We start from the raw sequence: 13,408 nt of genomic DNA on the forward strand, positions 1-13,408 counted from the left end.
TGTGAATCTATAATGCATCTCATCCAAGATCTTAGTATCTTGGTGTCTTAGGATTTTAGATCCTAAGATTCTGTGTAGATACCCAATAAAAAAAACCCACCTCTGGTTATGTGGGCTATGGGATGCCAACTTATGCTTATTTGTATCAGTAGCAGAAGTCTAAGTGAAAGCCTAGTTGTTTCATTCAACTAAAACTCTTATGTGTATCTCACATATAAGATAATGTTGGTACCCAGCTTCCCCTATCAGATTTCTCAGGCAGGCATTTTTGCTACTTGCAATCACAAATAACTTCTTACTGTCATTATATGCATTCCTGCAGGTAAGTCTGGCTGTTTTAGACACCTTCAGCTCTCAGAGGTGAAGAATTTCTTGCAGCAACTCACAGTTTAACCAGATTTTAATGTCATATCATGCCAGTTACAAATTTTTGTTGTGAGTTTGAAATGGGATTCCTTTTAATCTCTAGCCTACTAGACTAGCTAATACTATTGCTAACTTGTATTGGTTTTGTAAATGATGTACACAGAACAAAACTGACTGAAAATATACATACAGCAAAAGGATATTGGACAATTTTTGTGAGCTTCTAGCATTTTATGCTTGGGCACTTTTGGCTCTTGCTTCCACACCAGAGTCAATGCTCTGGTTTGTATAGTGGACACCTGCCAAAAAACACAATGTGCCTCTCTCCTACATACTGCTATGTCTCAGGTACCTTGCTTTGTCAGGCTTTCGCAGTTTGTATTTCTCTGTTTATTTTTCATTTGATGTTCACAGCTCCTGCAGAATCACCTGGAGAGAAGCTCTCACTGTGACCTTGTAATTCTTGTATGCAAGCTCTTCACCAATGTGCCTTCCTATTTTGTCCTTTCAAAACAAATCCACTTGGTATAGAGACATATTGAGATATTCTTGCTATAAGGAGTAGACTCATGATCTGAACAGATTTTCCAGTTTGTTAACCATTTGTGCCCTCTCCCCTGTAAGATGAGTTACAGAGACTTTAATGCTTGATGAACACACTCACCTCAGGTATAGCTATGATTGGTCCTGGTGGTCCTGGTGGTCCAGGTGGGCCCACGATACTGTTCCCGTCCTGTCCTGGTACACCCTGTTTCAAAAAACATTAAAGATGGAAAAGACATTCACTACTACTTTTAACATATGTTTAACATGTGATCCACACAATCTCACCTGAGGTCCTGGGTCACCCTTCTCTCCTTTTGGACCCTGCATTGGATTAGAAAAATGAGCTAAGTGATTTGAAAGGAAAAATTGTAAATATGTGTTTCTTCAGCTTCAAAAAAGTACATCAGTAAAATGCAGGTATAGAATGCTCAGTCCCCAGAAGCTCACTCAAACCACAGATGGGGCCAGCTGGTTTCAGCTCACATCCTCTGAGGATTTGATGTTAAAAAGTATTTCTCAGCACATTTGACAAGAGTTCACAGATGACCAGAAGCAAATGAGCACACAACATTTCATTATCTGGGAATTAATTCAACAAGCTTTTCCTTCCCTGCACTGCACTGCCATGCCTGGCTGCTACTTCCTTTTCCAACATGAATCACCTCAGTTCTGTTTGCCCAATAAAGGGGGAAGGGGAACACAGGTGAGCTGAACAGTCATTTTCAGACAGGTTATTTCTAAGCTTAATCAGCCCCTCATTGCACAACACAACTCTGTGCTGGGGACACAGAAAGTTTATCTGTCACCAGTGAGCGGAAGGTGTCAGGGGATGAGCCTTGGGACTTCACAGCCAAAGAGCTCTGTAATCCTCACAGATCTTAAGCATGAGAAATAAATTAAAATCACTTATGAGGCTGTTGGCTTCCCTTTAATTAAAAGCAGAGCTGATGTCTGCATAATTAAAAGCAAAAGGAGCATTGAAGAATCAGAACCAGCCTCTGGAGAAGCCTGTATCACTTCTGACTGGTGAAGGAGACAAATACAAGGAACACTCTGTTCCTGTATTTGGTGTCTGAGGTAACTGCTCTAGGTTAAGTAGGACAAACCCAGGGCCTTCTCTCTACATCCTGCTGGCAAGTGATGTTAGGGCTCCTGCTGATCCTTAAGACATAGATTTGAGTGCCACTGTGTGTTACGTAATCACAGACTATGATAGCCCTACTCACCACATCTCCAGGATGTCCAGCAATGCCAGGAAAGCCTGGTTTTCCATCTGTACCTGGCATTCCCTGCAACAACAAATTTACTATTATTCTCTCAAAATTATATTAATTTTAATTCAAGCAGAAGGAAGCCACTTTTGGGAGGGACACAGGATGTTTCTGAATGAACTAGGAGGTAGGTTTGCAAGGGCCTCTATAGAGTCAGCACCATCTCATTAGTCATCTACTGGCTCACTCCTGCTGTTCCTCCCTCTTCATAGCATGGGGTTTTTTTAATGCCTCTTTAATCATTCTCCAATGCTCCCACCTCTGCTTAGCAGAAGGGTGAATTCTGTTGCTTTCCCCCAAGATACCTTTAATGGGGTATTTCTACCCTTCAGCTAAATACTCCCAGGCTGGACGAAGAAGAGACAGAGGCATTGAATGTAGGCGGGAGTTGCTATGTGAAGCAAAAAAGTTTGATAGCCCCTGTTCTAGTTTAAGAGTTAGAGATCCAGTTGTAGTTCAGAAATTATTCCTTGCTGAGAAAGTCCCTGAATCACAATTTGTTGAAGTCAGGAGAACTGTGATGTAGTACTTGCCCTTGTATAAGGTCAAATTACATCTAAGCAACTGCTCAAACTGATTATGCTTTTGACACTCTTGGAGGCAGGATACAGGGATGTATGGAAGGATGTTATCCAATAAAACCTTTGAGAATTATCTAATACTCTACAGAAGTGTCTTAAAGAGCAACAAAGTTGCAAAGAATCCAAAGTCAAATGGTATTCTCTGCTGCATTTCTGGTGTGATAGAAGAAATTCAAATTAACACTTCATAGGATGCAAAATCCTCTCTCTTCTTATGCCATCCTACAGAACCATTAGCATAAAAGATTTAATATGTCTAAAAAGATATTCTCACTGTTATTTCTATTTTTGTCTGTGACCAGCAAAGCATGTGGCTCAGGAATAAACAGTTCATTAATATAACATAATTTCTGAAGTACTTCAGTTTTCATTGTATACACATGTGCAGGAAAAAAGAAGGTGTCTCTGAATGCCAATAGATTTAGGCACTCACACAAGTACAAGTATTTGGGCACCTACGTGACTAGCAAATATGGTACTTGGGACTTAATTCTCTCTAATGCTTGTAGGAAATTATATATATCTATGTGCGGCAAATGTAATTGGGCAGAGGAAATAACCTCGAACCACCAGCATTTCTGCAGAAGAATACTATCATTTCAGGCATGTTGGTGCCTGCAGATCAGCTTCCTACTATTATAAATGCTGAATAACTTCACCAATTGATTTTCCTAATGAAATTTAACTTGGAAGCAAAGACACAGGATAGGCAGGATGTTTTACTATAAACAATGTATCAGAGATATCCTTATTTCTAACTCCCTCTGTATTTTAAGAATGTAGCTATTTGCTCAAACGTAAGAGGACTAAGATAAATTTTTAATCTGAAGATTGAAGAGATAGATTACTTTTAAATAGCACTATAGTCACTCCAATTACAACATATACATGTTTGCACTTTATCACATCAACCATAACTGCTAGAACAAGGAGAACAAAACACTTGTTTGTAGAATAATTAAGAAGATAATCTGTAGTCTCAAATAAAATAAAAAGAATAAAACCACTATCCTATACATCAGCTTTAATTATCATGCTGACAAATATCTCTGTGACATGCCAATAATCAAAATATGTACACCAGATGGAACTTATGACAAGCAGAGTCCAGTTACATCATTTTATTATTGTGGTTTTTTGTTTGTTTTTTTTACATAAACAAGCAGATGTTGCTAGAAGAGTGTGATGAAATTCTAGCAGACATTCAGTGAGCAAAAGGGTAGATTCATAATTGCTTTTATCTTGTTTCCTAGAGCAACTCTTAATTTCAGTGCTGTCCCAGATCATGAAACCATGGAATGGTTTGGCTAGAAAGGGCCCTTAAAGCTCATATAGCTCCAAGCACCATGCCACAGGCAGGGACACCTTCCACTAGACCAGGTTGCTCCAAGCCCCATCCAACCTGGCCTTGAACACTGCCAGGGATGGGGCAGCCACAGCTTCTCTGGGCAACCTGTGCCAGGGCCTCACCACCCTCACAGGGAAAAACTTCTTCCTCAGATCCCATCTCAATCTCCCGTCTGTCAGTTTTTTAAAGCCATTCTCCCTTGTCCTGTCGCTACCTGCCCTTGTCAAAAGCCCCTCTCCAATTTCTTAAGATCCCTTTAGGTACTGAAAGCTGTCCTAAAGTCTCCCTGGAGCCTTCTCTTTTTCAGATTGAACAAGCCCAGCTGTCTCAGACTGTTTCTAGCCTTTCTTCTTTTTCTTCTTTCTTCTTCCTTTTTCTTTTTCTTTTTTTTCCCTTCTTTCCTCTTTCTTCTTTTTTTTTCCTTTTTTTCCTTTTCATTTTCTCTTTTTCTTCTTTCCCTCTCCCTCTCCTCTCCTCTTCCCTTTCCTTTTCCTTTCCGTTTTATTTTATAATTTCATTTCCGGTTTTTTTAGCTTTTCGCGTTTAATTTTCTGTGAGTCACAACATCGCCCTCTGCTGACTTATACCTGCAAAAGCCACACAAGTCATCCAGAGAGCCTGTCAAAAAGCAGCGCAGATGAAACCAGAAGCTTAAGGGAATTTCAAGAGGCGTTCAAACCATAGCAGACATAATGACAGAGAAGAAAGGTGAGGGATCAAGGGACTCCAACTCCATCCATTTCAGTACTAATACCTTGCAAAACAGTATAAACTGTCAGGTTTCTTTGCCAATCAGGGTCTCATGTCTAGAAGCTGCACTAGTCCAGAGCAGCAGGACTGGGTTGCACACTGATGCATGGGGTGAGTTAGACAACTAGTACAAACTACAGCTTGAGAAGTATATTTCATGCACACTAGGGAAATTGTCTTTCCAAAGGGGATGATGAAGCACCAGAACAAGATACCATGAGTAGATTAAGAGAGAAGAAAGGCAACTGAGAAGAAATTACTTGATTTAGTTATTAAATTAATAAATTTCCCACCTTTGAACCTGGTGGACCAATGCTGCCTCTTTCTCCCTGAAACAGAGACACAGTAAGGCTCAAATATTAAAATGAACAGTAATCACAAGGATTTTAAACACATATATTACTTTCCTTGCAAACAAACAGACTCAATGGGGTAAAATAATTAGCAAAAGTAGGACATATTTGTGATAAAAAGTGATGCTCAGCATGCGGTTGTGAATTGGTTCTGGGAGGTTTAATTGCCCACTTGCCACCCATATCTTAGTTTCTGGTTGTCACCTATGATTTTTGCTGAGCACCAATCAAGCCACATGCCTGAACCTTCATTTTCGTGTCTGAAATCAGCACATGGTAACATTGTAATGTCTACCACTGACACAATGATTTTGTGCCTCCACAAATGACCCACTATCTTCCTTCAATGCAATTAATTCAGTTTCCACCACACTACTGCTCTCCCCATCTACCCAGCTACTGTGTCGTAACATGAGCAATGTAATGAGTCTTCCACATTCAGGCCTGACCCTGCTGTATTCTAGCTCTGAGCAGACATGATTCCTTGATTTCATCACAGACAGAGAACACGAAATTTAGCTTATTTCATACAAGATAGAGAATATAAACATGAATAAATCAGCAAGGAGCTACAGCCATTGCCTCAAATGTTATCTTAATGCTTCCTGTCTAAAAGACAGGAGAGCTTACATTCATGAATGCATGAAGACTGTAGACTTTTTTAACAAAACCAGTTTTTCATAATAATAATAGTGAAAACAGAATTTGGATCTGTACTTACTTGCTAAGAAAGAGAGAAAAAATTGATCACAGCAGGCCTTCTCTGACAGTTCTACTAGTCTGGGGTATTTGATGGACAAGAATCTATGAAACGTAACTATACATTAACCTACTCATGATGTGTTAGCTCTTGGTTTTTGGAAGTAACTGGTTGTTGCGTTTTGCTGCTGTTGCCTAGCGAAGTAATTTATAACCATGAAGAGTGGGTGTAAAATTCATCCCCATGACAATAGTAGTGTATTGTAAACACTTTCTATTAATTTTGCTGTAGTGTACTTGATTTTGTAAGACGTCAGGCAATAGCGTGTCCCTGTCTGTGTCTCCATGACCTTGGGGATGAATGACTCAAGACTAAACAACTAAAATCTTAGCGTAGGTGGTGATGAAGTCTCTTGGCCAAGGCTGATGACTATCTCTTCAGTATCAGCACAGTTCCTAAATCCGAGGAATCATGCCTACCTCCATTTCTGAAGTGTTTGTGAAACAGTATTTGCACTATATTTCTAGTTAAGGGCAGAGAATAAATTTGTAACAAAATATGTATTTTCAGCATGGACACTTGGCACGTACTTATGTCCATTGAGCAGCACCATGTGAGAACATGTCTATTCCAGCCAGTCTTTTGCAGTATAATTCACTAATGCATGCTGTGCAAATACTTGAACTTTTCACTCATAAATAATGCTGTTCTCCAGCATTAGCAGAAGTAGTACCCAACAGAGAGACTTTTTCAGCCCCATAATCTGAGGTGTATAGAGGCTCTAGACACAGGGGACTGGCCAGGTGCAAATTTGTCCTGTTATTCTCTGTTTTTTGGTTCTTTTTTTTAATTTCTGCTTTTTTTTTTTTCATGGGTTGCTTAACCAATAGCAGCATCGAAGTGGAAAAATTCAGTCACTTACTGAGCTCAAATAAAACCCAAGGCATAGCAGTCATGGCATCTCCCTTGTTTCCCTCAGCATCTTCTAGAACATTTTCCTGTCACTTTCTGGGATTATGCCAGAAGATCTCTTTCTGCAGTTTTCTCTTTCAACAGCATACGTGTAACCTCTTGGAAACCAAAATTATGTATAAATAAGCAGCAAAGAGAAACTGCCAAATGTCCTTGAAAAATCTAACAAAAATGCACCAAGTGCCTTGGAATTTAATGGCTCAGCTGATATTTACTCACTGTTCTGGTATGGATGTAAAATAGCTCTATTAATACACATTCTGGATAGATATGCAGTGTGAATAGGAATAACATTTGTCCTATACTTAGTATATGAATGTTAAAGAAAAGCTGTTTTGTTAAGGCAAATTCTGGGAATATACAAATAAAAAAACATATATGCCAAAGCAAAATAGGTTAGCTTTCAGGTGTTCCTTGTTGTACAGAGTACCTTTGGTCCTAATGGTCCACGCTGTCCATGTCTTCCTACAAAACCCTATAAAATGACATTGAATTTACTGGTAAATCCATGTAGCATTTCATAATATTTTTTCTCAGAAAAAACCTTAATTCATAAACACAACCAAAACAAAAAACAACATTGGAGACCAGTAGTATCACTGGAGAGTAATAAAATGTAAGCACTGTTTTAGATTTGCTGTTCTAATAAATATTGTCATGCTCTACATTATCATGCAAAGATCTAAAGATCTTTTTTCTTTCAAAGACAACTTTAATCTTGTCACTGCATACTATGCATGTCTTTAGAAAATATGAGAAATAAGACTGTTCAAGTGCATTTGTTGCAAGGCATTGCTTTCAATGGTGTACAAATTTTTTAATTTGCCTCCTTGGCTAAAATTAAGATATGTGACCAGTTTAGAGACAACACGGCATGGTCTTGCTAGGTTTAAAAGCATCTTGAAACAAACATTTGGGGATGCACATTCGTCTCTTGTCTCTATATGGTGACATCAGTTGTAGCATACGATTATGACTCTGATAGTAAAATGATCAACAGTTCATTATTGATCATTTTAGAAAATTAAATGAAAAAAAAATCAACAGAGTGATTGAGTTCTCTTCATCTGGAATATGAGGACAAGACACTAATAAACCAAACACCAACAAAACTCACTCCTGTCTCCTGCATTCAGTTAATTTCTTGGGATGTCTATGATTCCATGTATCACAGAAACAGGGTTGTACAGGGTCTCTGGAGGCAATCTAATCCAATCACTGCCTTGAAGTAGAAGCATCAGCAGCTCTTGATCAGATCAGTCATGTCTCTGTCCAGCAAAACCTTGAAAACTTCCAAGAACAGAGTTCCTACAACCTCCCCAGGCAAAGTGCCCCAGTTCTGCACCAACCTTCCTGTGAACAGGTTTCTTCTACTGTTTGGCCTGAATGTCCCAAGCTGCAAATTGTGATCACTGACTCTTGCTGCACCATCTGACACTATGAGGAGCAGTTTGGTTTCATCATATTTGCAATATGATGAAAACTCAAAGATTTGTAAGCAGCTATTGGATCGTGCCTTGTCTCCTTTTTGACACAGTGTCTCTGTCTTCTCCACATCCACCTTGAAGTGCAGTACAAACCCCCGGATTTAGTATTTCAATGCAGCCTTACTAACCCTGACTAAAGGGCTATAATAACTCTGTCTACTCTTTCCGATGTATTCCAGTATAGGGGTTGCCTTATTTGCAGTGACAGTGCACTGTTGCTTAGTATTCAATCTGGCATCTACCATAACCCAAGGTCATCATCATCACTTTCTCCAGATTTAAGTAACAAGACTCATTCTGTCACAGCTATGCTTTGAAAGTTTGAATGTTTCTTTTGGAGTGAGCGCAGGAGTAGAATTTCTGAAGACAGAACAATGCAGACAGCTCTGGGAGAAGGAATGCTGGATAATTTCCTGCTTTAGGAAAGGCATCACAGGCTACAGTTTTGATGTTATTGCTGAGAATCAGGATAAATCTAAATGTTCTGGTAAGAACTCATGCATTGTATTTACATATTCCCTACTTGGCATTTTAAAGCAGCTAACACTAGCAAAAATCTCCTAAGACACAGTGGTGGAGGAAAAAACACCCCTTATTGTAGGACATTGCTTCCACACTGCTGGGAACATTTCTTTAGTTTAAAAGTGGCATTTCAGATTATGTCCATTTGATTGTTAAACTATGACATTTCAATTTCAGTAGTATTTGTAATTCGTCTTCATAAACAATAAGGGCATCTATTAGGGTAAAACAAGAAACAGAGAGCTAGATAATAATAATAATAATTATTATTATTATTATTATTATTATCCTTTAATCTCTCAGAAACACACCAGAGCAGCATTTCAAAATCATCAGAGAAATACCATCCAGATTCTTTGGAGGACACAGTTATTGTAATGCTATTCTAGAGCAATAGCATCCAGTGCAGTGATTCCAAATCTACAGTTGACTGGGGCTCTGTGTTTCCAAAAAGCAGAGAGCACAACACAAAAACCAACCTGAAAATCAAGAAATGTTCCCCTCTTCCAAAGCATCCACTTACTTTTGGTCCTCTTGATCCTGGAATTCTGGATTCATTTAAGAGGTCAATGCTACCCGATCCTTCCATGTCCTAATGAAAAAGAAAAAAATGCTAGAGAATTTATCTTTTGGTTTATTTGGTTGGTTGGTTTGTTACTTTGTTGTGGGTTTTTTGTTGTTTTTTTTTTTTGTGGGTTGTTTGTTTTTTTTTGTCCCAGCTGCTCTGTTTTCTGGAGTCCTGTAGAAAGCTGGAAAGTTACTGAACAAAAATATGTTTGTCTTCTCTCAGGAGCCCTTTTTTGACCAATGTATGATACTCTGGAGATAGGCTCCACTCAGATGCAATAAGGACATGCTGATCCTGCTTACAGAAAATCTGGTCTTTACAGTCTTGCCAATTTACCAATCTATGTCAGAACCAAAATTGCCAGTTCCAAAGCAACTAAAGAAATAAAATTGCAGGCTGCCATAATAATCTGTTTTACCCTCAGCACCACCACCACCACCACATATTCCTATACCTTGCCTTATTCTTAATTTAGAACTTGTCAGACTGTACTTCAAACCAGTTTGATGAACCATGCCAGCACGAAGCTGTTCACTTCTTTTAGCTTCACTTTTGGCTCTATTGTTTGCTTTTTCTGAAAAGGGAAAATGTTAATCTTTCTTTGCTCCACTTTGCTGCTCACAGCCATACAGCCTTAATTTTCAACATCAGTGCCATGTGTTTAATCCTCTCACTTTCCTGTGAGCCACTTTAAATCACTTAAATGGCAAAAAATACATTACTTTTTGAGGGTGGAATGGTTCTCTAAAATGTTAGTAAATTCAAATGGCTTGTGGAAGTATTGACTGATGGAACACTGGATGTTAGTGAATATGAATGGCAGGCCTGTGCCAGGAATGGCTTTAGCTGGTAGCAGGAGCAAAGCAGAATCTCCTCCTCTCAGTGACAATGAGCCCTTGTATCAGCTTATCATATTTAGAGATCCTTTACTCCTTGCCTACTTAGCTTTTTGCTAGTGTCTTGAAATGGCTCACATTATCATAGATCTGGTACACTCTGGAGATGATGTAAAGGAAAAGGTGGAAGACAAATCAGATCAGATTATGCTGCTATGGAATGACAACCTAATGCCAAAGTTATGGAAAACATCAACTGATCTGACTTTAGTGAAAAAGAGAGACCTTATTCTTTTGCCCTTTCCCACCAACCCCATGAGAACTGAAAAAATAAGAGAAGCAGAAAGAGTGCATAGCTGGAATCAGGTTCTTCCTTTCGAGGACCATGGTGGGAGTCATTGAGTCGTCAGGTTGGTCAAGTCCTTTCATGCAACTTCACCTGAGATTGAATGTTATTCATATTTTTATTTTGCTTCTCCATCAGCTATCAGTGTATCAAATATCAGCACACAATCTGCTATTTTTTCCCTGTTTAACCAAACACTTGCTACTTATATTAAACCACAAACTATGCTTCTGGTTCCTTCTTCCCCTTGCCTCCACTGTGCCAACATTTTTTTCCTTTTAAATGAGCGCTTGATGCTTTCTTTATGTTACACACCATCGTTTTTGACATCTGCATGTTTTTAATGGGTTTACCAGGTACCTTCTGCAGCTCAAACTGTTTTTCTGGCAAGTGTAAGTGCCAGCAAACCCCATGCCATTTGGTTTTTGCACATAGCTGATCACAGATGCTAGCAAGTGCTAACAGGAATGTTTTGCAGAAACAGCCTTGCAGCAATAAACAGACTGCCAACCAAAAGGTAGTGCTGCCCTGAAGAACTGGCAGACCACAGCACTGCCTTAACAGATGGCAGGGGTGGGCATCCAAAAGATCAGCTAGAACTAGCAAGCCTGTTAACAGCAATATTCCTCTCAGGGAAATGACAGTCATGCTAATTCTGGTTTGAACTAGATGAAGTCCAAGAAGAAGCCAGTCAAGATATTGTTTCTGCAGTTAGAGCTGGGATCCTTCTGTGTGTCCATAAAACTGGGGACTTCCTGTTTCCACTCTCTTCTGCTCATCTGCTAATTTTCTTCCTCTGAGACATAGGTATCAGAAGTAACAGAGTTTGGTCCTAAATATCTATGTACAGGGGAACTCTGGTGGCACAACGAGGCAAAGTTGGCTTCTACTCAAATAGTGTGAATGGGGAAGACTGGAGAATCTCTTAGCACTGGATCCTCAAGGGTCACAGAAGATGACTGTAGGTCAGGCAAGCCATCATCCTGGGCTAAAACTCAGACCAGGACTAGGATGAAGCTGTGGCTTACCATTGTCTTTATCCTATTCTGAGACAAGTACATATTTATTCAGAAGAAGAGTCTATACTAGCCTTTATAGTGTGCCTAAGTTAAGGCAATGGAGCGTTTGTATGCTTAAACTTTATGCTGGTGATTAAGAACTTGTGAACTGCTGGAGAGATTCTTCATCCACTAAACCCCACTGATATTAGTGAGATTATTAACCAGTAATGTATATAGTACAATATTATTTAGCTGGACATCAGGAATCGGAATATGTCTCTAAACAAGAATTAATGGTCACCTCTATTCTTGGAGTACTCGAAGTGTCTCTAGAGTAAGGAAAAAAGAAACACAAAAGAGGCAAATCCTGGAGAAACGTGTGTGAGTAAACTGGTATATTTTAAACAGAACTTTACTGCAGCAGTTCTACAGATGGCCCCAGTTTTGGTTAGATGTTGTTTACTTCTCTGCTGAAACTGCCCTCCTTTTCTATGTAAACTTGTACTATATCCCATGATGTAAAACCATGAAAACCCTGGAAAGACTTTCCTGAGTTAAGCAGCTAAATTACAAATGAAAAATGCATGGATATATTAAAAAAAGGATGACTCATATGTCAATGCTGATGTAGGCAATTTTCCAACCTCTTTTCATAAATATGTTAATGCAGCAGCTCTTGAACTTGAGCATGCTCCCTTTGCCTTTCTTTTCTGCAAAGCAACTTTTTGCTCCAAAAAGAACATCTAAGTGAGAAGTTCTCAAAAGACATGTTAAACTCAGTTTAAGCTGGCCAGATGTCATATTTTAAAGTGGTGAAGGTATCATTTTCAGAAGCAGAAAGAGTAGCATCTGCAAGTTATCATTTTTTTGTTTTGGTTTGTTGGTTTTGTTTTGTTTTTTAATAGAACACTGTTCCTCTGAGTAGAACAGACTATGAGGTCAGAAATGTCCAACATTTGTCTCTGTATTTACATGCTACGTAAATGACATGCCTAAACTAAACTTGTAGCCTCAAGAATGGCAGTGAGGGTATCATAGTTTAAGGGGAACCTGCAGCTTGGTTTCAACAAATATTGACAGGTCCCTATGTGTATTTAGATCATTGCTTTAAATTATTTATATGAAAAAAAATAAAGTGCAGAAGATTTCCCTTGTAGTACAGTATTTGAGTATTTTATATTAGCAATGATATAAGCATCAAAAATAGCATCTAAATGCTGTTATTACTGAATAGTTTCACGAAAATTGCCCCAAGAAATCCATTAATTCCATACTCTAGCATGGTCAATTATATGGTCACATTTAAAAGGAATTGTAGGAAAATTTTAGTCTTGAGTAAATTACTGTCATCTGCCATCAGTTCAGCTTTGAGCCCTCCTTCCTCTGAAGGAAGTAGATCCATAGCTACTACAAGCCCCATGATAGCAAAATACCTCAAATCCCAAACTGTAGCTGATTCCTGGGGGTCCAGGAGGTCCAGGCGGCCCAGGGGGGCCAGGAGGTCCTGGTGGTCCAGGTTTCCCAGGAGACCCAACAGCACCAGCTTCTCCTTTAGGGCCTATTGACCCAGTGTCTCCAGTATCACCCTAAAATAAAAAATCAATCTACTGGTAAACAGAACATGAACAAGTAAATGCAAGTGAGTAGAATCATAGAACCATAGAATGTTTTGGGTTTGAAGGGACCTTAAAGATCATGTAAATCCAATCCCTTTCTCAAAGCCGCATCCGACCTGGCCTTGGACACTTTCAAGGAGGGGGC

The 13,408-nt window shown here is 39.1% G+C and overlaps 1 protein-coding gene across 2 annotated transcripts in view; it reads right to left on the reverse strand.

Annotated features, from left to right (window-relative positions):
* Window positions 1-13,408, reverse strand: part of COL15A1 (collagen type XV alpha 1 chain) — a 118,535-nt gene that overhangs the window by 45,185 nt on the left and 59,942 nt on the right. For both annotated transcript variants that reach the window (XM_031049697.2, XM_031049696.2), the window contains exons 16-22: window positions 13,081-13,233; window positions 9,420-9,488; window positions 7,318-7,362; window positions 5,156-5,191; window positions 2,139-2,201; window positions 1,198-1,233; window positions 1,031-1,114 (exon numbers count right to left, since the gene is read on the reverse strand). In XM_031049697.2, coding sequence (XP_030905557.2) covers window positions 1,031-1,114; window positions 1,198-1,233; window positions 2,139-2,201; window positions 5,156-5,191; window positions 7,318-7,362; window positions 9,420-9,488; window positions 13,081-13,233 — 486 coding nt within the window. The remainder of the gene's footprint in view (window positions 1-1,030; window positions 1,115-1,197; window positions 1,234-2,138; window positions 2,202-5,155; window positions 5,192-7,317; window positions 7,363-9,419; window positions 9,489-13,080; window positions 13,234-13,408) is intronic.

The sequence above is a fragment of the Melopsittacus undulatus genome, chromosome 1 (genome assembly GCF_012275295.1).
Source record: "Melopsittacus undulatus isolate bMelUnd1 chromosome 1, bMelUnd1.mat.Z, whole genome shotgun sequence".
In the NCBI taxonomy this organism is placed as follows: domain Eukaryota; kingdom Metazoa; phylum Chordata; class Aves; order Psittaciformes; family Psittaculidae; genus Melopsittacus; species Melopsittacus undulatus.